The sequence below is a fragment of the Empidonax traillii genome, unplaced genomic scaffold (assembly GCF_003031625.1).
Source record: "Empidonax traillii isolate 1590-97213 ecotype Southwest subspecies unplaced genomic scaffold, ASM303162v1 scaffold920:size239203, whole genome shotgun sequence".
NCBI classification, from domain to species: domain Eukaryota; kingdom Metazoa; phylum Chordata; class Aves; order Passeriformes; family Tyrannidae; genus Empidonax; species Empidonax traillii.
Window position 1 is genome coordinate 122,182 of NW_020956113.1, and position 20,775 is coordinate 142,956.

Genomic DNA, 20,775 nt, shown 5'->3' on the forward strand with positions numbered 1-20,775 from the left:
GGGCAAAGCAAGGAATTGTTGATATTCTGTGCCTGCAGGACCCAAACACGGAGCACTGCCGAGCCCCTGACCTCCCACCACAGACGCATTTGCAGAGCGCTCAACAATAACAGGGCAAGGACACAAACCAGATCTGTGTGGGACAGGAATAAATTTGGGTCTGAAATGAGGGGCATCTGTTCTTTGTAACAAGAGACACCAGAGTTCTGCAGCCACGAGCCAAAAGGAGAGCAATAAAGGCACCAAATCCTCCTCCCTGTATCCAGCTTCTCCTGACGTCAACCCTGCCGCCTCAGAGTTAACTGAAACCAGAATGTGACCACGAGGATATAGGGAAGGGAAGAGGAATTCAGTGTAAATTGAACTCTTCTGAAGAGCCTGGGTTCTGTTGGAAAGGAAAACACGGGAAATACGCAGGCTGAGGCCGATTACTGCGGAGAAGCCACCACAGGGACCAGATTTCCATCCCTCCTGAAAACACATCAGGAACGGCACAGACACAAATCTGGCTCTTGTGCAACGGCTGGCAAAGGCAAGGCTTTTATAGGCACCCCTAAAGCTTTTATGATATAGTTCCAGAGTTGTAAGACACACAATGATGTAATTAAAAATGCATTATGCTGTGCCATCATCTCTCATGTCCTAAAAAATGGGAGAGAGTGTCGTAAGAGCCTGGGAAGAGTGGAAAGGTGACCTCAAACCATTGGTGAGAGAGACCTCCAACATTAATTAATAACTTAAATAACAGAAATAATTAAAATAATGATGAAAATAATGATGAAAATAGTGAAGAAAAATAATTATGAAAATGATTGAAATGATAACATGAAAATAAGAATGAAATCATATTAACTATGAAGTAATGATGATAATAATAATACTGTGTGCCTGGACTCCCTGGGCAGTGTTAACTTACACCTTGATGGTCACAAACAAAAGGTGGCCAAACTGACCAAAGCCTGGCTTATCCCATGATAAAACTATTCCCAAATCAAGGATCACTAAGCCCAGGCTCACACTGACTTAACAGAAGCCTTCCCCTCTCTTGCTGAGTGGCAGCAAGAAGGAAAATCCCCACAATTCTACATTTCAGAGGTAAGTCATTCAGGGTAAGTGCTTTTAGTACCTGCTGATGCCAGACTTTGCTACTGCCCTGAAAACGGGGAATAAATGATTTTTAGCAGCTTGCTGGTGCTCTGGGCTGGCACCATTACCTTTGCTGCTCCACAGGGATGACCCCAGGGCATGGATCGAGAACCCCCAGGAATGTGGCTCCGTGGATGGTTGGTAATTCCAGAGCTGGCCCGAGGCACGAGCAGGTGGCTGCTCCAGCTGGTGGCCACTCCAAAGGCAGCAGGAGGGCATCTCCACCACTGACCTCGAGATCTTCCCAATCCAGGTGGATATTGGAAGTCACAGGGCTTGGCACGGTGTCCGAGCCTGGCTGAGGGAGGAGATGTAGAGCCTGCCTGGATACAGGCAGTCCCTTCCATCACTATCCCTCTGTTTAATGACCTGCAAACCTTTGTGTACTCAACTAATTTTGTTTGTTGTTTCGTACCTGCAGTGATTGTAAATGAAACCGAAATGCTGCCAGAAAAAAAAAAATAAAAGAAGGAAAATAAAGAACACTGCCAAGTCTGGGATCAGCCTTCAAGTTGTGAGAATTTCCTTAAAAACAGGGAAAGGACTCAAAGCAAAACTCACCCCCCAATGCAGCAGAGCTGGATTCAGTCACACAGGGAACTCACTCCTTAACATGAATTAAAAGTAGCACCGTAAAACATTCAGTCATGGAATTCTGGAATGGTTTGGGTGGGAAGGGACCTTAAAGCCCATCCACTTCCACCCCCTGCCATGGGCAGAGACACCTTCCACCGGCCCAGGTTGCTCCAGCCTGGCCTTGGACACTCCCAGGGATCCAGGGGCAGCCACAGCTTCTCTGCCCAACCTGTGCCAGGGCCTGCCCACCCTCCCAGCCGGGAATTCCTTCCCAGTATCCCACCTAAACCTTCCCAGAACAATGACTCTGTAACAATGGCAAAGAGCACCACAGAGATTTTAAAAGTTACTACCATTAAATCCCTCTCCAGCCCCCCAAGGCCAGGAGTTTGCAGGCACATCCAGACCGAATATCCGACAGGAAAACGAACCCTCCACAGGAAGGTCCCTGCGAGCTGGGGACGTGCAGGAGGTCCAAATGCACCTCAGAGCACCACTCAAACTCAGCAGGGCCGGCATGGAAGATTAGGAAGGTGAAACCTTCCCAGATTTCCCGTTTGCCTTCGTTAAGGAACACCAGCACAGGGATTTCCCCCCGTGCTCGGGCAGCCTGATCCCCACCTGGAAAAATACTGCAGCAGGCACCCCAACAGCACTGGCTGCGTGAGAGCTGGTGCTGAGGACAAAACCAGAGCTCCAAAGGGGGCAGAGGGAGGGAAAAGAGCCCTGGCATCCCACAAAAAGCACGGGGAGCCAGAGCCACGGAGTCTGAGGCTGGAAAAGGGCCTTTGTGCTCGGGAGCTGTTTGTTAACTCGCTGTCATGTGTGCCTTTCGGGCCCTTTCTTGCCCAAATAAACTCATTTATTAAGTCCATCCAAACCCACTTGGGCAGGTTTTGAGGGATGAAAACCCACCAGCAGCTCGTTGAGCTCTGTTTCACTGCACAAAAGGGCTGAGAGCGAGCCAGGGTCTCCCTGGAGCTGGAGGAGGGTTTGGAGCAGGGGAAGGTTTAGAGAGGGCTCTGTGAACAGATGGGCAGCTGGGAAATAAAAAGCCTAATTAGGGGGGAATTTCTGTCCCCAAAGTGGCTGAAGCACAGCAAAATGTGCCCCAGAGTGCAGGAACCCTGTAAACTCAGGAGCTCTGGGGGTGCCCATCCCTAACCCACTGCCTGCCCCCAGATGCTGATCCGTGTCGTGCTCCAGCCGAGTGGAATTACTTTGATTATTCCCTCTCTGTGCAGAAAATCTGAGCAGTCATTAAAGTAATTTACTTTACGAGTTCCATTTTCCTGATTAACACCTTCCACATGCACAGAAAGCACCTCTCAGTGAAGCCTCTCCCAGCGCTCCACATCCCTGCAAACAAGGCCAGACCACAGAAAGCTTCAATAAATAAATACAATTTCAAATAATGCCTTCTCTTTTCACTGCATCTCATCCCTCTCCAACCCCCAGTTTTTCTTACTTTGCCATTAACCAGTTGTGTCCCATCTTCCCCAAGAACTGCCTCCAGAAACAAGGCTGTGGTGCTGAATCCCTGCTGTTTAAGAGCTGAGTTTAAGCAATGATTGCCAAAAGCTACGATTTATTACAGTTTATTACAATTTATTCCAGTGCAAAGTCAATAAACAGCTCTCATTAAGGAGCATTTTTCACTGATAAGCCTAAATTTGGGGTTGCTGGCGAGAAGGTTTAAGGAATTGAAAAAATTAAATCAATTTAGTGTGTTTTACCCCATATTAAAAACATTTGCTGGGATTATTTTTGTAGGGACACCCATTCAGTTGTGTTAATTATCCTCATTTACCACATTCTCAACTACTGCCATCACAAAAGCATTAGTCAATCCACTCTGGATTAAATATGCTTATATTTATGCCTCTATTCCTGCATCAGTCAAGGCCTTCCTACTCCTTAAAAGAGCAGGTGAGACCCAAAAGCATCAGGGAAATGTGAGCACTGACAGAGCCTGGAAACATCCTGGATTTTAGGATTCCTAAGCTTTCCCAATCCTAAATTACTGACCAGAAGAAATTATTACTACTCCTGTGTCCTTAACGCTCCTGCCCTCACAGAAACTTAGGGAGATTCCTCCCCAATTCCAAGCAGGGAAATCAGGAAATCAGAAAACCAGGGAGATTTCCAAGCAGGGAAAGAGCCAGTCCTGGGAATGGCACAGGGGAGAGCAGCTCTCCCTGCTAATTCCTGCTCGCAGCTAATTCCCAACACTCTGCCAGCCCACCCTGAAAATACAGGATGAGGCTTTGCCACAAATGGGGAAAATATCTTGGATTTTGTGCCTGTTCACCCAGATGCACTTGGAAGGAGCAAATCCCTCGGAGAGGGGCTTTGGACAAGGGCACGGAGCGATAGGAGAACAGGGAATGGTCTGAGCCTGAAGGAAAGTTGATTTAGATGGGATATTGGGAAGGAATTGCTGGCTGGGAGGGTGGGCAGGCCCTGGCACAGGTTGGGCAGAGAAGCTGTGGCTGCCCCTGGATCCCTGGAAGTGTCCAAGGCCAGGTTGGAGCAACCTGGGCTGGTGGAAGGTGTCCCTGCCCATGACAGGGAGCAGCACTGGATGATCCTCAATGTCCCTTCCAACTCAAAGCACTCTTTAATTCACTGAATCAAGTCACAACTGTCCCTTCATTCCCGCCAGGAAGACGTGGCTGCTCCTTCCCATCCATGGAGCCAAGAGAGCCGGAGCTCTCCAGGCTCCTCCGAGACTCCCCAGCTGAATTGTGCTATAAATAACCCCACACTGAATTACTGGAACAACTAAAACTTAATTGAGTAACCCAGGAAATTACTAGAAAATGATCCTCATTTTTATCCCTAAGCTACTTAAGGGACGGGCAAGTAAACCTGCGGAATATTGAACAGGGACAACCAGGGGATAATAAAAAACCTGGACTGATTTAAGCAGACGAGGATTAAGTTATGGAAAAGAAGCTCTCCAGACAAAAGGAGGCAGCTCCAGGATACAAAGCTGCAGAAGGAATCACAAGAGAAGGAGAGGGAAAGGACCTCTGGAAGGCAGGGGGCCAAGGGAGGAGAATATACAGAATATACCCAATAAAGGAGCATTTTCAGGATCCTCACGGGGCTCACCAACCACCTTGGCTCCAATGGGACTGAGACTGGATGGATTCAACTCCTCAGTCTCCAGGTCCAGGTTTGAGCAAAGCACGAAGGAAGAACTCAAGTCTGCTCTTCCCTGGCTCCCATGAATTCCCTGGATCAGGGTTTCTCCCTCAGCTCCTTCCCCAGCTCTGGACCCCTTTTCCTGCATCATCCCCTATAAAACAGACTGCAGAACCCTCCCCTAAATACCAGCATTTAATATAAAGCCTTTTCATTTAATACCCATTCCAGGCATCTGTCCCTCATGAATCTTAACAACGTTGGTGCAATTCCAGCTCTAATATTCACGTGTTAAGACAAAAATAACACTCTACTCGAAAAGCTGGAAGCCACTCTTTGAATTATCCATTTCCAGAGTCAGAATCTCTTTGGTCTGGTGTGAAACACGACTGAGCTGGGGCACTCGAATTCCTGACCACCCCAACTGCCTCACGTGTTACTGTCAAATTAGCCAAACCTGCACAATTCCTGCATTTTTTAGCACTCCAGCGCTGTATCTGAACAGGATCCTGCTTTGTTCCTCCCTGGATTTCGACTCCAGATGATTCAATTTCAGTCAGCAGAACATAAGGCTGCCTGCTCTCCGTCTTTATTTGGAAAATAGCTGATCCATTAGCTGTCAATTAGCATAAATTCTCCTGCTGGAAGCACTGTCTCCATCACACTCCAGCCTCCAAACTCATTTCCCAAGAAGAAAGGGGGATACACGAACAAAGCTCTGCTTTTTCTGTTATTCAATTCATCTCGTGCACAAACACTGGCAGTGGGCTTTACTAAATCTCATTTGAGGTTTTCCTGCCTTCCTGATGCACAGATGAACAGAAACGACTTGTGATGTATGAAAGGGGAACCTTTTGAGGACTGGAGGTGTGGAAGTGGATAACATCCCACCTTTGGCTGGGATGTTGCTGGAAGGAGAGGGAAGTCCTCGCACGAAGGGACAAAGGGCATTTGATCAACCCACCGACAGCCAAACACAAATTGTTGCCCTGATTACACCAAACTTGATGTCACAGAAATCACTGCATCCCTTCCAGCACCTCCATCCTCGTCATTCCCTGCCTGTCTCCCAGGGAAGCACAGGGAAGGCAGGGCCCAACCCTGCCACGATCCACGAGCAGGAGGCAGTGCCAGGGGACGTGTCAGGCTGAAGCAGAGCTGCTGGATCTTCCTGTAAAATTACAATTCCCAGGCACACGAGCTGTAAAATAAAAGGCTGGGATTTTTTTTTTTTTAATCACCCTGTCCCCGAAATGACATCTGCTCCTACCTGTCCTCAGTTACGATATCTGCTTAGAAAGGCAGGAAAACCCGTGCTGGGGGCTCATCCTTGGGATTGTTGGAACGTGCCAGCCTTTGGAAAGGAAGCTCAGGGCCAACTGAACTCAGCCTGAGCTCACCAGGTAAAGAGAATTTCTCAGCATCTGGAAACTGGGCACAGGATTTTAAAAACCCTGAAGCTGTTCGTGACGTGCCCCACGCTGGGGGGGGACATCATCCCAGGCCTGCACGCTGAGGAGAGCTTCTGCTGACTTTCAGGCTGCTTTTACATCAGGAAAAAAACCACACCATGTAAAAACTTCAGTATGTCTTTCCAGATGATTTAACTATTAAGTGAAAGAACAGTAAAAAAACTCCACAGACCTTAAATGGTGTATGACTGAGCGAAATGGTTATTCCTGTAACGTGACCCCTGCTCAACGTGGTGCTACCACAACCCAGGGGCTCTGGGAAACCTTGGGAAAAGATGCTGCCTGTTAAAAGGAAAGTTTTATGTTCTCATGTAAGCTGAGGGTTTGAGCACTTAACAGAAAGAAGGGAGGAAAGGATCCAGTGTAAAGAAGTCTAATCAGAGAGGTTTGTAAGTGCAGTTACTGTTTTTTCTGACGTAAAATAAAACCTTTTCCATTTACAGCAGCTCAGACATTGCATGGGAGCTGAGGGATATTTTAACAACTGTACAGGTCCTTGTATTACAATCCTGCACTGGGAAGAGTCCTCAGTCATCCCTGGGGATGATGAATCCTGAGGGAACAGCAGTGGCAGGCAAGTAACCTAAACATAAAGGTCTTGTCTTTTCATCTCTTATTCAGCTGAAACACTTGGTGACATTTTCCAGAGATCACAATGTGACATAAGAGTAGGAAAAACGGCATCAAAGTTGTGGAAAATTTCCCAAAACACATGGTGGGAAGGGAATGTGCAAACACCACCTCCTGAATCAGGCTCTCCTGGCACAAACATGGAGACAGGGCTCAGAAATCCCAGCTCTTGGATGAGCCACAGGCTGCTCCAGACAAAAATCAAGATGAAGAGAGTAGAAACAATCCCAACGCGATAAAAGGTGGCCTAGCAGATCCCATGGCTCATCAGAGGGCAGGCATCCTCAGCTGACAGGTACGTGCAGCAGTGAAGGCACCGTTTCCTCAAATCCCAACATCCCCTGAAGAGCAATCACAGAATTCCAGGATGGCTTGGGTTGGGAGGGACCTTCAAGCTCATCCAGCTCCAATCCTGACACCTTCCACTATCCCAGGTAGCTCTAACCTGGCCTTGGACACTTCCAGGGATGGGATCAACCTGTGCCAGGGCCTCTCCAGGCTGCCAGGCAGGAATTCTGCCCAGTATCCCATCCAACCCTGCCCCTGGCACCCCTTCCACAGCCACACCGGCCTCTTGTGCATCCCAGCACAGGATCCCAGGAAGGGAGAGTTGCTCCAGCAAGTCAGGGGCTGGTGTGGGGCATCAAACCCAGCCCTTGGGGGTTTTTCCTTTGTTTTTTCCCCATTTCCCTCATCCTTACCAATCTGATGGACTGTTATCACACACTGTCCCACTGCTCCCTGCTGCTCAGCCACACAGGATCCCTCCCTCCCTCCCTCCCTCCCTCCGCCACCAAGAGCACAAACACCACAGCTCAGCCTCCTACTCATGCAAAAAATGTTAAACTCTGCTCCCTAAGGAAGCGCATTTGCTCGTGGCATGTTGATATTTCTCCAGCCACATTCCCTCCCACCAAGGCCGAAATGCCTCCGAGATAACCCAGGGCAGACGGAGCAGGCTGGGCTGGGCTGGGCTGGGCTGGGCTCCACGGTGCTTCCACAGCTGGATTGAAGTGTCCTGGGAATGTCCAACCCCTGCCTGGATTGGGGTGTCCTGTTCATGCCCAATCCCTGCCTGCCATGGAGCCAGGAACGGGGCAGTGATGGTGCCACAAACACCACCCTCACCAAGGACCAAACCCCACTCCCGGCTGAGCTCAACCCCTGGGAAGTCCCTGAGGGAAGAACCAGCACAGACATCTCCAGGGATGGAGTCTGGCCAGAAAAATCCATAAATCTACCGACCTGCTCCCTTCTAAAGCCTTTATCATCATTGCTGTTATCACAGTGCACTGCAAGAGCTGCTGCTTCCAGCTCCTGTGAGGAAAGTTTCGACCCAAACACTGCTGATCAAGGGAACAAGCAGAAAATTAAACTAGAAAACTAAAAAACCTCTGCTAATTCGAAGAGGAGGGAACAGCCAGAATTTGGCACTTTGAGCAGCAGCAACTTGGCCACCAAAATGAGGTCATTTCTGAGCACTGGAGAGTCAGAGCAAGGAGCTTCCCCAGAGGAACAGCAGAAATGTCCATGGCTGGGGCATCACCCAGCACAGGGTCAGCCAGGCTGGCAGCTCAGGGGGGTGAGAACAGCCCCATTCAAGGCCTCAGTCAGTGTTTTGGCTACACAGCTTTGATTAGCACTGCTGTGTTTGTGAGAAAAGTGCTCGCTGCAGGAAGCTGTGGTGGCTCAGGGTCCACCAAAGCACCAAAACACGATTGTCCCGTGAGACACCCGATATCACACACACCAACAGAGAGCTGGCCCGCAAAGGAATTCCTAAACACAGCGTTTCTGGAGGCAGAATAAACCCAAACAGGAGTTCCTGCAGTGTTAAAGAGGTGGTTTGCTCCTCACACACCTTTCCCTGTGAAATATTTTGGCACAATATTTGGGAGAACGTACCCAAACAAGCCTGTAGGTTAAACACGAAACACTACAACACAAGGTACTGTTGTTGATGTTTCGATGTATCTATACATCCATATATTTATTTATGTGCTGTCTGGGTTGTTTTAATACAAGAGCTGTGCTTCACACTGGAAACACAAGTAACACTCTGCTCTGCACGGGCTATTGCACCTCAAGGATCACCAACCACTTCCTCCGAGCACCTACAACAATCCCAACAATCCTAACCATTTACTGAATGCCTCACAAGTGCATCTGGGCTGTTTTCACTCCACTTGCTGAACAGAAGGGGCAATTCACCTTTAACAAAGATTTGCCACCAGACAGAAAATAAACACGAGCAAAACCAAACAAACAATAGCTCTGAGCTTTCCAAGTAAAATTCCTCTTCCTTTTCAGTTGTGCAACCTTTTGTCTCCGAGCCAACCACGAATTCGCTGCCAGAGAAGAATTTCATGCTTAATCAATTTTTGTTTGTAGGTATATCTGAGTTCTTCCTTTTCCCTGCAAATCCAGCTCAGGGCACGCTGGATCTGCTTTGTCCAAGGATGCAGGAGCACCATCAGCACCTGAAAACTGAGCTGGTTTTCCTGCCCTGCTCTGTGAAACAAGGAATTCATTTGCATCCCCCTCGCTGCCGCTGCTGCTGCTGCAAACAGGGAAGGACTCAGCTCATGTGAACTCTTGCACAATTTATTTTATGTTCTGACTGAAGCACTTAAATCTGTCAAAACCCTTCCCTAGCAGGGAGAAAGCCCACCTGCCTCCTGGTCTGAACAACAGCCTGGATTGGCAGGAATATGCACGGATTTGTTCCTGGAAGACACCTCCTGCTCACATCCCAAGTGATGGCCAACAAAGGGAGGGCTGGACAGCTGTGGGAAGGACAGCAAAGCTTTGCCCCTCCCAGAGGTGCCCCAGGCAGGGGGAAAGGTCACCAGTCACATCCCTGAGCCTGTAAACCTGATCTGAAAGGTCACCTCGCTTTAATCCTCGCAAAGTCTGAGACTCAGCTTCCTAAATTCCTCTTCTCCCATTCTTTGGCCACTTGATCCGAGTCAGCTGAACCTCTCCCTTCTCATGCACAAGGAAAGAACGCTGTTGTCCATCCCAGGTGTTACAGGCTCTCACATAAAAGGAGTTAAACCCCAAAATTTTAAAAGAAAACCACTTTCCTGCAGCGGTTTATTGCACAACATTCACCTGCTCGGGCATCAAATCACAGAATCCCAGAATGGTTGGGGTTGGAAGGGACCTGAAAGATCATCTCATTCCCCGGGGACAGGGACACCTTCCCTTAGACCAGGTTGCTCCGAGCCCATCCCACTCCTCTCCTCCCTCCACAGCACCGCGAGGCTCGCGAAAAATTCATGGATGAAAAATGCAAAGCACAAAAAACAACTTCTTGTTTCATTTCCCAGAGGGAACGCTGAGCATTTGCCACACTTCAGATACTCATTTCCAGGATCAAGAGAAGGGGGTTTGTACCTGGGGCTGTGACAGGAGCAGAGCTGTGCTCACACACACACACACACACAGATCGCTGGCAGGACACCACAACTCCCAGGATATTTTAGGGAGCCGCAATTTTTAGACAAGACAACTCACAGTTCACTCCAGCTCCCTGTAAATAGACGCTATCGCCCAAGGATTAAATCCCAACGCTTCCTGGCTCAGCCCATGGTGCACTTCCCTAATTATCACGGTGTCAAATGGGTTCCTGGAGAGTCCCTGGCCACCGAGCACGGAAAAATCACCTGTGGGGCAAAGCTTTTGGGAGGGATGGCGAGGCCAAGCCCATAATTGCCCGAGGGGTGACCACGCCCCGCCATCTGCTTTCCATCAGCTCCCCAGTGAAACTCCGTGTGTGCCCTGTTTCCAACCAACACCGTATTTCAACCTGCTGCCCGTGGAGGGGAGGGAACAGAATTATTCCCATTTCCAGTTCTAGGCTTCTTCTGTCTGAAGAGAAGAGCCGAATTCACCCACCATGTGAGAGTGTGCAGACACACAGAGGCTCCCCCTCGCACACGTGGAACATCAAAGCTCTCGTTTGACCGGCCTTTAAGTTAAATATTTGTGAGAGTTAATTTATTTGACCGTCCGTGCTCGCAGGGCTCAGAGCCGGGCAAGAAAGCCCTTTGAAGCGCTCCCAAACACGCTAAAATGATGGGAAATCTTTGGGAAAAACTGCTGTGCAGACTCAGCCAAGTCACCTCCATCACTTCCCAGACCTTTTTCCTTTCCCCCCCCCTGTCTGCAAACACAGCCCAGGTAGAGCCAGGCCATTTGTCTGTCCCTTGGAAAGCAGGACAAGAAGGATGGCAGAGGGACGTGCCAGAGCTTTAGAGGGATGGACAACCAGAGCCCCTGCACCGAACAATTTGCTGCTTCATTGTAATTACTGGCTTCTGAAAGGCTTCAGCAACTTTGCCAACTCGTACAACCCTCTATTCTCTGCTTTTGGCCTCAACTGTACAGTCATTTTGCAGACAAACAAGTAACAGATGTACAATCTATAGTCGCCCCAAGTCCTTTTATAGTAAATGATTTCTGGCCAAATAATGTATATTAAAAAAAAAGAAAAAAAAAAAGTAGACCACGAACAAACATAAATTCTTGTATTTTTTAAGGTATCTCCCACAACACCCCAACAGACACTAAAAAACCTGAAATTCCTTGGCATGCTTCTGGAATATTCTGTGTGGGAGCAACTTCTGCCCTCGACCAACACCCACACAGGGGAGAGTGACCAGAGGTGCCCATAAATTTTGGAGACACCAAGGACAGTCCTGTGGGCTCCTGCTGCCATCACCAACCACTCCTGCCCCTGGACCACTGGGATACGACTTCTGAAAGGGCAGGAAACCACAGTTATAGAATCCCAGAATGGTTTGGGATGGAAGAGAGATTAAAGATCATCCAGTGCCACCTCCTGCCATGGGCAGGGACACCTTCCACCAGCCCAGGTTGCTCCAAGTCCCGTCCAACCTGGCCTTGGACACTTCCAAGGGATCCAGGGGCAGCCACAGCTTCTCTGGGAAATCCATTCCAGCACCTCTACCCAGGAATTCCTTCCCATTATCCCATCTAACCCCGCCCTCCTCCAGCTCAAAGCCATCCCCCTTGTCCTACCCCTCCAGGGTTAACCCCGCTCTGTGTCCCTCACAAGGGAAGTCCCAACTTCCCGGAGTGTTTTCCCGTGGACCTCTCCGACCTCTCCGACGTGGGATTTTCCCTGGGAGCCAGCCCAGCCCAGGCTGCCCCCAGAGCAGCCCAGAGTCCCTGGCAGGGCCGTTCCCAGGGTGGCAGTGCCGAGGTGTCCCCGCTTGCCTCCGGGACGCTGCCGTGGGGAAGCGCCGGGCGCGCTTCCAGCTCATGATCCACGACACTCGGTGGCTCTCAAGAGCTGCTCTGCAGAGTCCTGGAGGTCCTCACAGCGCCCCTGAGAAGACCATTCATCTGCAGCACAATGCCACCATTATGCTGCTTTATGAATATCCTCCCCAAATATATGTTTAACGCTGCGCAGTCCCAGCACACAAACGCTCGGTCTGTGGAGAGATCCCCCCAGTAAACTGAGAACCAACACATGGTGAGTCTCTGCAGCGTGTTAGTTAGAGCAGAGCGTGCACAAGTTATACATTCTCCAAGGCTTCAAGCAATGAAACACTCGTGAAAGGCACTATTTTAGGAAGAGACAAAGCCTGGGACAAATTAGTGCTTATGTTTTCCAATATATCCATATATAATGTTGTGCATCTCGAGCTCCTAAAGCTAAAAAGCAGATGATCGTGAGCAAAATGATCAGGGCCAGTGAAATAAATACTCAGAATAGGGGTGCAAATCATGGACCTGCAGATCAGAGAATCCTGGAATACCCTGGGTGAGAAGGGACCCCTATGGATCATCCAGTCCCACTCCTGGGCCTGCACAGACACCCCAACAATCCCCCCCTGTCCCTCAGGGCGTTGTCCAAACCCTCCTGCAGCTCTGGCAGCCTTGGGGCTGTGCCCACTGCCCTGGGGAGCCTGTTCAGTGCCAACCACCCTCTGGGGGAAGAACCCTGTGCTGAGATCCAACCTAAACTGGAGCCCTTGGCAGGAGTGACTGGGAACACGGCATTTCCCAGTGACAATTCTGTCAGGGCAAGAATTGTCCCCTCCAGGGTCAACTGGTGTCAGGGCGTGGGGGCCAAGGGATGAAAATCTGCTTGTTTGACAACATTCACCCTTCAGAACCGAAATCAGCAGAATGTGATAAAAGGGAAATTACTCTTTTTAAGCCCCAGCAGCTGCAGGTGCTGCTACCTGACCAGCCTGAGCCCTTTGGCTGATGATGCTGCAGCTCCTCTCTGCTGCAGGCTCACACCAGAGGCTTCCTCCTAACCCAGCCATAAATCAAATGGAAGGAGCTGGTGTCACTTATTTCCCACACCAAATTCCCAAATGGACCCTTCCAAACAGAAAACAAACAATAGCTCAGTTTGTCTCCAGTGTGGCTGCACGCTGCTGGCCATGGACACCTTCCAGCAGCTGGGTCAGCTGGTCCCACCACTGCCCGGGAGCACACTTCAGTTTTGAGGTCCAGTCTTCTGGTTACCAAAGAAAAATCGTATTTACATCTCCCAGCAGCGAGAAAACCCTCAGGAGCAGGGCATGTCCCACCCACAGCTCCATCCTCCTGCTGCCACCTCACCTTCCCGGGACACGGCACCCAAAGGGGACCGGGCAATCCAACCACCTCCCTCCTGCTGCCTCCTGCCCTGGCAAGTGTTTTGATCCTGATCATCAAGTGCTTCATTCAAGCTCGAGAGGCAGCCCAGATGCTTAAAAATAAACTGGTGCTGAAGTGCTGCTGCATTAGCATGTTTTGCATAATTCATTTGCTCGTGCTGAGCAGAGCTCTCCAGTGCAAGGTCACGGCGCCAGCACGGGCACGTGGCTGCTCCACGGCCCTCTCCGGGCACAGCCCAGGGTGCCAGCGTTCCCTGCCACACCCAACCCAGCCCAGAGAAGCTGGGGCTGCCCCTGGATCCCTGGAAGTGTCCAAGGCCAGGTTGGACAGGGCTTGGAGCCACCTGGCATAGTGGAAAGTGTCCCTGCCCCTGGCAGGGATGGGACGGGATGAGCTTTAATGTCCCTCCCAAACCATTCCATGACCAGTCCAAGTGGCACCAAACCCCCCTGATGGAGGGCACCGACTCCTGACAACAACCTGTGCAGCAGAAGCTGCAGCACAACCAAAGAGGTTTTACCTTCCCCGTGCTACAAACCCACACTGGGCCCCAGTGCTGATGTGGGACCATCTCACCCTGACACTGGTGCCACTGGAGCCCAACCCTGCCCTGGGACACCCTTCCCTGGCCACCTCCTCACACCCACCCAAAGAGCAAGTGTCCCACTGACCAGGGGCTGGGGCAGCAGAGGAAGCTGAAACTTTCAGCCAAACCGAAATCCATGGCAGGGATTTTGCACTCCTGAGCAGAACAGTGGGCACCATTCATCCTCAGTTCCTGGAAGCGCAGCAACAGCCTGGAAAAGCAACAGGAACGCTGAGAGCCCCAGACTGGGAACGCATTTGGGGGGGAAAGGTTTGGCTCTCAGTAACCTCCCAGTGACCAAACAAGAGAGCAGAAAGGGGATGTCAGAGCTTGGTTTCACTTCAGGATGGATTCCAAGCCAGAAATAATGAGGCAAATAAAGCCAGCTACTCCTGCAGGGTCACTCACTCCCCTGGCTGGGAAGTGCCAGACCAAAGGGACAGGTTTAAACCACCTTTTCCAACAGACCGGGAAGAAAAATTCTTTTATTCAGCAGGTGCTGACCTGAAATCCAGCACAGGTTCAAACCCTGTTAAAAACAGGGGCGGTGCTGATTCAGATGAAGAACCAGATCAGTCCCTTTGGCAGCTTTAAGGAGCATCCAGCTCCCAAAATTCCAGCAGGGAAAAAAACACTCCCCTTCTCTTAAACAGCCACGCAAGCCCAGGCTGATAATTACCCTGCACACCTGCAGGTGGATGTTTTATTTTAAAGAGGACTCAGAGCCTTTAAAAACTTCCCTAAATAATTTATCATCTTTCTAAATAAATAAATAAATAAATAAAAAAATAAAGACGCAAAACATATAATAAAAACAACGAGTCCTTTGGAAATAAACACAACAACTCAAACATTTCAGTTTGGGTTTGTTTCTGCTGCGTTTTGCTCTTTGGGGGGAGAAGTTCCTGTGGACTTGAACACTTTTTCATGCAGATTTTGTTTCTTAATTAAAGACTCCAGTCACTCCAAGTCATTCAGTCATCAACTGAAAACTCCCCCAACAGCTACTGTTTTATTTAAGACCATCTTGTAAACTCTGAATTTCATTTTGCACCTCTCAGAGTCTTTCCCAACATCCCCAACATCCTGCAGTACGGCAGAAGAGAACATTTCACACCTCAGGGCCAAGTTTTGCCTGACCTTGCTCGCGAAGACAAAATAAAAATAATAAAAAAAAAAAACTTTTATCTTGCACACAAGGTTAAGGGAGTTGATAAAGATGTCTGATAAGGGTTCAGTGCACTGATGGTGCAAGTTCAGGGTAAAGGCAGGGGAGGTTCCACCTCAAGGAGTTGTTTGAGGGGCTGTTGTTCACCTCAGACCTCGCGTTCCAGACGCTCACATCAAAAATTAGTGTTACAAAAATAACGCTCCTGTGATGTCTGGGTGGAAAAACTTACAAATGCCACCTCCTGACTGCCACGGCAGCTGGGCAGAAGCGCCACCACCCAGTGCTCCCTCCCTCTGAAATATATTCATTTAACAGCAGGATTTATTGGATTGTTTCCTCACTAAAAGGTGTCATTGCCCAAATCATTTCAATGAGACCTTGAGGGAAGAGCCCAGGCAGAGCTGGGGCCCGAACAAGGCAACCCAACAGGGCTGAATTTTAGAAGTCTCCTTTTCCTGAAGATTCCTAAATCTAGTTCAGTGTCTCTCAGCTTCCACAAAACCAACACAAATCCCCCCTGATATGGGAGCCTCAGGTATTTCAGGACCTCAACTGAAATCCACCCCAAGTTCTGCCAAATTTAGGAATTAAAACAAGGAATCCAGTGCCCCACCAACTCCACCAAAGGAGGGAGCTCGTCCTACCCCACAGACATCCCCTGCAGCCATGTCCTGCTCCGTAATGATTTGCAGACCCTAAACCATCCATATTATAAAACAAAGCCTAATATATTTGATGGACCAGGAAGGGGAATGGAAAACAGCTGGGAAACATTAGAGTTTTCACACTGAGCCTTCGAATTCTTTAGCAGGAGACACTCAAACTGCCCTCACCCCTATGGAAAACGAGGCTGGGACAAAATCCACTGTATGGAAAGCGAGGCTGGGACACAATCCACTGGGAAGAGGGAAATTCTAGTGGAAGGAGGAAGTTCCAAAAGCCTTGAGTGGTCTGAGCAAAACCAGAGGTTACACTGAGGATGGCAAACACCTCCCCTTCACCCCTCAGCCCCTTCCCCTCCACCCCACGGCGGCGGGCACAGAAGCCTCCTTTGTACATGAAATCCCACTTGGAGGGGGTAAGAGGATATTTCCTGTTAACCTCGCCGCAGATTTGTAATCCAGCAGTCAAATTATGTCAATCACAGCTCATTAGGCACCGATTTCCCCTGCCAACTCGGGCCTGGCTGCCTCCTCCAAACCACGTGGCGTTTGCAAACGTGCAACCCCGCTACGGGATCAGGGAGAGACCACCCTGCTGCAGGAGTTGGGAGGTTGGAATTCACCCCCCCTGGATCCCAGCTTCCCACACGGAACAGCGGTGCCACCGTGGCCAGGGATGCTCCCGGCACGCTTGGCGTGATGAGCAATGGTTTTCTCCGCTGCAAACCAGGGTTGGACACCACAATCCAGGGGTTTATGCCCCACAGGATAAAGCCAGGGAAACATCCCACAAGGCTGAGGAGGAAAAGGGAGCATCATGGGGAAGGCAGGTCAGCTCAGAGGCAGCTCTGGGATCCGGATCTCAGCTTGCCCATCACCCCTCACGGGCACACGGGGGACGCGGTGGCAATGGCACATCCCCCCTTCCCTGGGCTGCAGCGTAAACTTGAGACTGAGGGAATTATCTCACAGGAAAGGGGGACAATTCACATCAGTCTGAGAGGATGGAAGGCACAACACAGCTTACAGGCAGAAAGCTGGGCCTCTCTTGGGTTCTCCTCCACGTTCCCCTCCGTGCAGCACATCCCACCAAACACGACACGCACCCCCTGGGCCTCACCACACAACACTGACTACAGCAGTGCCACAAGCAGCACCAGGAGACACAGATCCACAGGAAAACCCTCTCGTGCTGCTGGTCCAGCAGGCCCAGAGGTGTGGCACAGCCGGGCCTGGCACCACTGCCCCTCACACGGGCTCAGCACAACCTCGGTAACGCCGAGGGCACCGGGACACGCTGAGATTTGAGAGCTTCACCCAAAAAGTGTCACCTGGGGCACTGCCCATCATCTCCTGCAGCTGGTACACCTCAAGGAGCAAGGCCACCCAGAGGTGGTTCTGCGTGTCTGAGGTGACAAACCACCTCACCAGAGCCCTTCCTCAAGACCAGCTCCTCGAACAACCCGGCAAACAAACGCTGGCACGCTCGTCCATCACCTCCTGGCACACCATGCCCTGGCTGCAGGGACCACAGAGATCCTGGAGAAGCTCAGGAGAGCGTGTTCAAAGTGGGAAAAATAAAACAGACGCCGTCACGGCACTGGTGGCAAAACCTTGTGCTCTCCTCGTGGCCACGGACACGGCTCGGAGGGTGATGGCTCATCGTTCTGCACGAGGGGGGGGAAGAATAAAACTTCCAAACACGCTCGTGAGGCTGCACAGGGGGAACCTTTCCTGCACAACCCAATCCTGGCACGCAGAACTGGAGACAAACCTCTCAGCACGGTGACTCCAGACCTGCACGAGCAACTCAGCTGAGCCTCGTTGTTCGTCGGTGTCACAAACAGTCCTGGGAATTTCGTTAGCGATACGAGAATTGCCATTGTCAGCAAAGCCCTCCAGGACCTCACCAGAGCTCCCCAGCGTGCGAGCGACGCTGGTGCCAGGCTAATTTCTTAAGACAGCGTGTAAAGAAGGTGAGATTTAGTCCTACAACCTTCAGCTTCTTCTTCATACTCACATCTCCTGACTGATCCGCCATCCCCACAGAAAACACCCCTCATCCTTCTTCCCCTCACCATCCCTTTCTCGTCAATCCCTGCAGCTCTCAGTCCCGCTCTGGGGTTTGACGGGTGGCACACTCATCCTCCCCTCAGAGCCACAGGGAAAGCAAAATAATAACAGCCCGGGAGTTTATTCCTTCAGGAGCCGGCCAGAGATTTCCTGGAAGCTGCAACACCACCAGCCATCCCTGGCTGGCTTCCAGGACGGGATGAAGGTGATTTTTGGAGCCCCATCTTGCAGCTTCTCCCAACGGGAGAAGGAATCAATGGGAGCAAACCTTCCAACACCCCATTTGTACAGACTGTGCCTCTGCACGGCCTCTCCCTCCAGCAAAGCTACAGCACTCGCCCTCTGAGCCTTTATTTAAGTCCATCTTTAGAACCAGAGGCCATCTCCTCCTTTCAAGTACCTCAGGAAATCACAGGCACGGCCCTGTTATCTCCCATATTTACGTTACGCGTCTCTAACGCTTTCCCAGACGACGTCTCTGCCTCTGACTGATCTAATCAATCAGTCCCAACTCAAACCCACCGGTTCTCTTCCCCCAGACCACGCAGGCAAACCACGCCAGACGCTCCTGCGGCAGGTCAGGATGAACCCAGACCCGATTCTGAGCCATGTGCCGCCTGCGGGAGCATCTCCCGTCCGCAGAACGACCGCGGCTTTCCCGACAAGAGCGACACGACATCAGGGTTTTTCCACTGTGCCTAATAATCGTAACATCTCACTCGCCATTTGGCTCGTCAGTGGGGGTTCCTGACTGAATAGGCTTATTCTTTTCTTAGACATGATAATCTAATTGGGTCTAACCAGAAATAATCCCCAACGCACACCAGCTCGCGAATCCTCGCCCAGCGCCGGGAGCGTTCCGCGGACCGGGGGGGCTGCCCCGGGATGCGAGACGGGAATTACTCCGGCAGCAGCTCTGCTTGCCGGGCTTTCCCTGGCACTGCAGGGAGCGCAGGGCATGGCACGCACATGGGGCCGCTCGCCCTCCTCCCCCGGCTCTGCTCCACGCGGAAACGTGGCTCAGAGTGGGGAGGAGGGCACGGCAGGAGGAGACGGGTCGCGACAGCCGAGCGGCGACAGCCGAGTCGCGCTGCTCGGGCACCTGAGAGCGAGCGGGAGGTTCGCCCAGGGAGCACCCAGGGGAGCACCCAGGGGAGCGCAGCCCTGCCGGTCCCAAACACCCAGCCCGTCCTGCTGGCACGATCCCCCAGCCCGGCACCGGCCCCGCCGCCCCGCACACACCGCGGGGGCAGCGCCGGGGGGTTCCCCGGGGGGACACAGGACCGGGGTGTCCCCGTTGGTAGGGGGGGCAGGACAGGGGTGGCCGCGGGGAGGATGGGGAGGGGGGACAGGACCGAGGTATCTCCAGGGGGCAGAGCAGGGGGGCTCCCCGTGGGAGAGGGAGGGGAGTATGTCCGTGTCGCAAGACCGGGGTGTCCCGGCGGGGTGGCAGGCCCGGGGTGTCCCGGGGGGCTCCTCCGGGCCGTGCCGGGCCGGGCCGATCCCTGCCCGCAGCAGCCGCCCCGCCGGGGCCGCCCCCGCCCGCGGGCTGCGCTCCTCCGGCGCCGGGCAAACCGGCCGGGGCTCCGCCTGGGCTCGGCCACGGGCGGCTCTCGGGGGGGGCTCCCGAGACAAAGAGCCGCGGCCCCGTCCCGCGGGCGGGGGGGCCGAGCCCACCTGTGCCCGGCCGCGGCTCCCGCTCCAACTTTTCGGCGCTCCGCCCCCCCCCTCCACCACCACCATCCCATCTCCCCGCTCCGCGCCGCCCGCAGACAATGGGGCCGGCGCCGGCTCACCAGGACCACGGCGAAGCGCTCCTCCAGCTCTCCGGGCTCGGGCATGGGCAGCTTGAGGGGCAGGCTGTGCGCCCGCAGCTCGGTGTGCTGCGCGTCCACGCTGCCCGCGTTGCCCATGGCGGCCCCCTCGGCGCTGCCCCGCGGGCTCCGCGCTCCAAGCTCGGGGCTCCCTCTCCCTCTCTCTCTGTCTCTCTCTCTTTACCACCGCCGGCGCTTCGCGGCGCCGCCGCCCGTCATGGCTCGCCGCCCTCGCCCTCCTCCCCCCGGGGCGGGCTCGCTCCGGCTCCGGCTGCGGCTCAGGCTCCTGCTCCGGCTCCGGCTCCAGCCCGGGCTGCGGCTCCCCCGCATGCCGCCCGCACAAAGCCCCGCTCCGCCCCCGGCCCGCGGCGCCATGGGACTCGTAGTCCCGCCGCCAGCCGGGGGAGGGACGCGGGGAAGGGCTGGGGAGGAGTGGGGAAGGGATGGAGAAGAGGTGGGAAGGGGATGGGGAGTGGTGGGCAGCGGCGGGGGCGACCCTGCCGCCTCCTTTTTTCGGCTGAGCGGCCGCGCTGGGCAGGGATGGAGGGGCAGGACACGGGGAACGGCTTCGTGCGGCCAAGGCAAGGGGGGATTGGGGATTAAGAAGGAATTCCTGGCTGGGAGGGTGGGCAGGCCCTGGCACAGGTTGCCCAGAGAAGCTGTGGCTGCCCCTGGATCCCTGGGAGTGTCCAAGGCCAGGCTGGACGGGGCTTGGAGCAACCTGGGATGGTGGAAGGTTGGGATTGGAACTGGATGATCCTTGATGGCCCTTCCAACCCAAACCATCCTGGGATTCCACGATCTCCATGCACCCACTATGGTGCCAGCGTGGGGCTGACACTGCAGC

At 52.6% G+C, this 20,775-nt stretch overlaps 1 protein-coding gene and 1 long non-coding RNA gene across 2 annotated transcripts in view; one reads left to right on the forward strand and one right to left on the reverse strand.

The window, feature by feature from the left end:
• FMNL2 (formin like 2) overlaps positions 1–20,201 on the reverse strand; it is a 112,084-nt gene extending 91,883 nt beyond the window's left edge. Inside the window, exon 1 of the mRNA XM_027902913.1 lies at positions 19,911–20,201. Within this exon, the coding sequence (XP_027758714.1) occupies positions 19,911–20,027 (117 nt within the window). The 5' untranslated portion in view covers positions 20,028–20,201. The remainder of the gene's footprint in view (positions 1–19,910) is intronic.
• On the forward strand, positions 17,899–18,839 carry LOC114067460. The gene is made up of 2 exons (XR_003573400.1): positions 17,899–18,017; positions 18,654–18,839. It is a non-coding gene; the product is annotated as an uncharacterized LOC114067460 (long non-coding RNA).
• Positions 20,202–20,775: the final 574 nt, after the last annotated feature.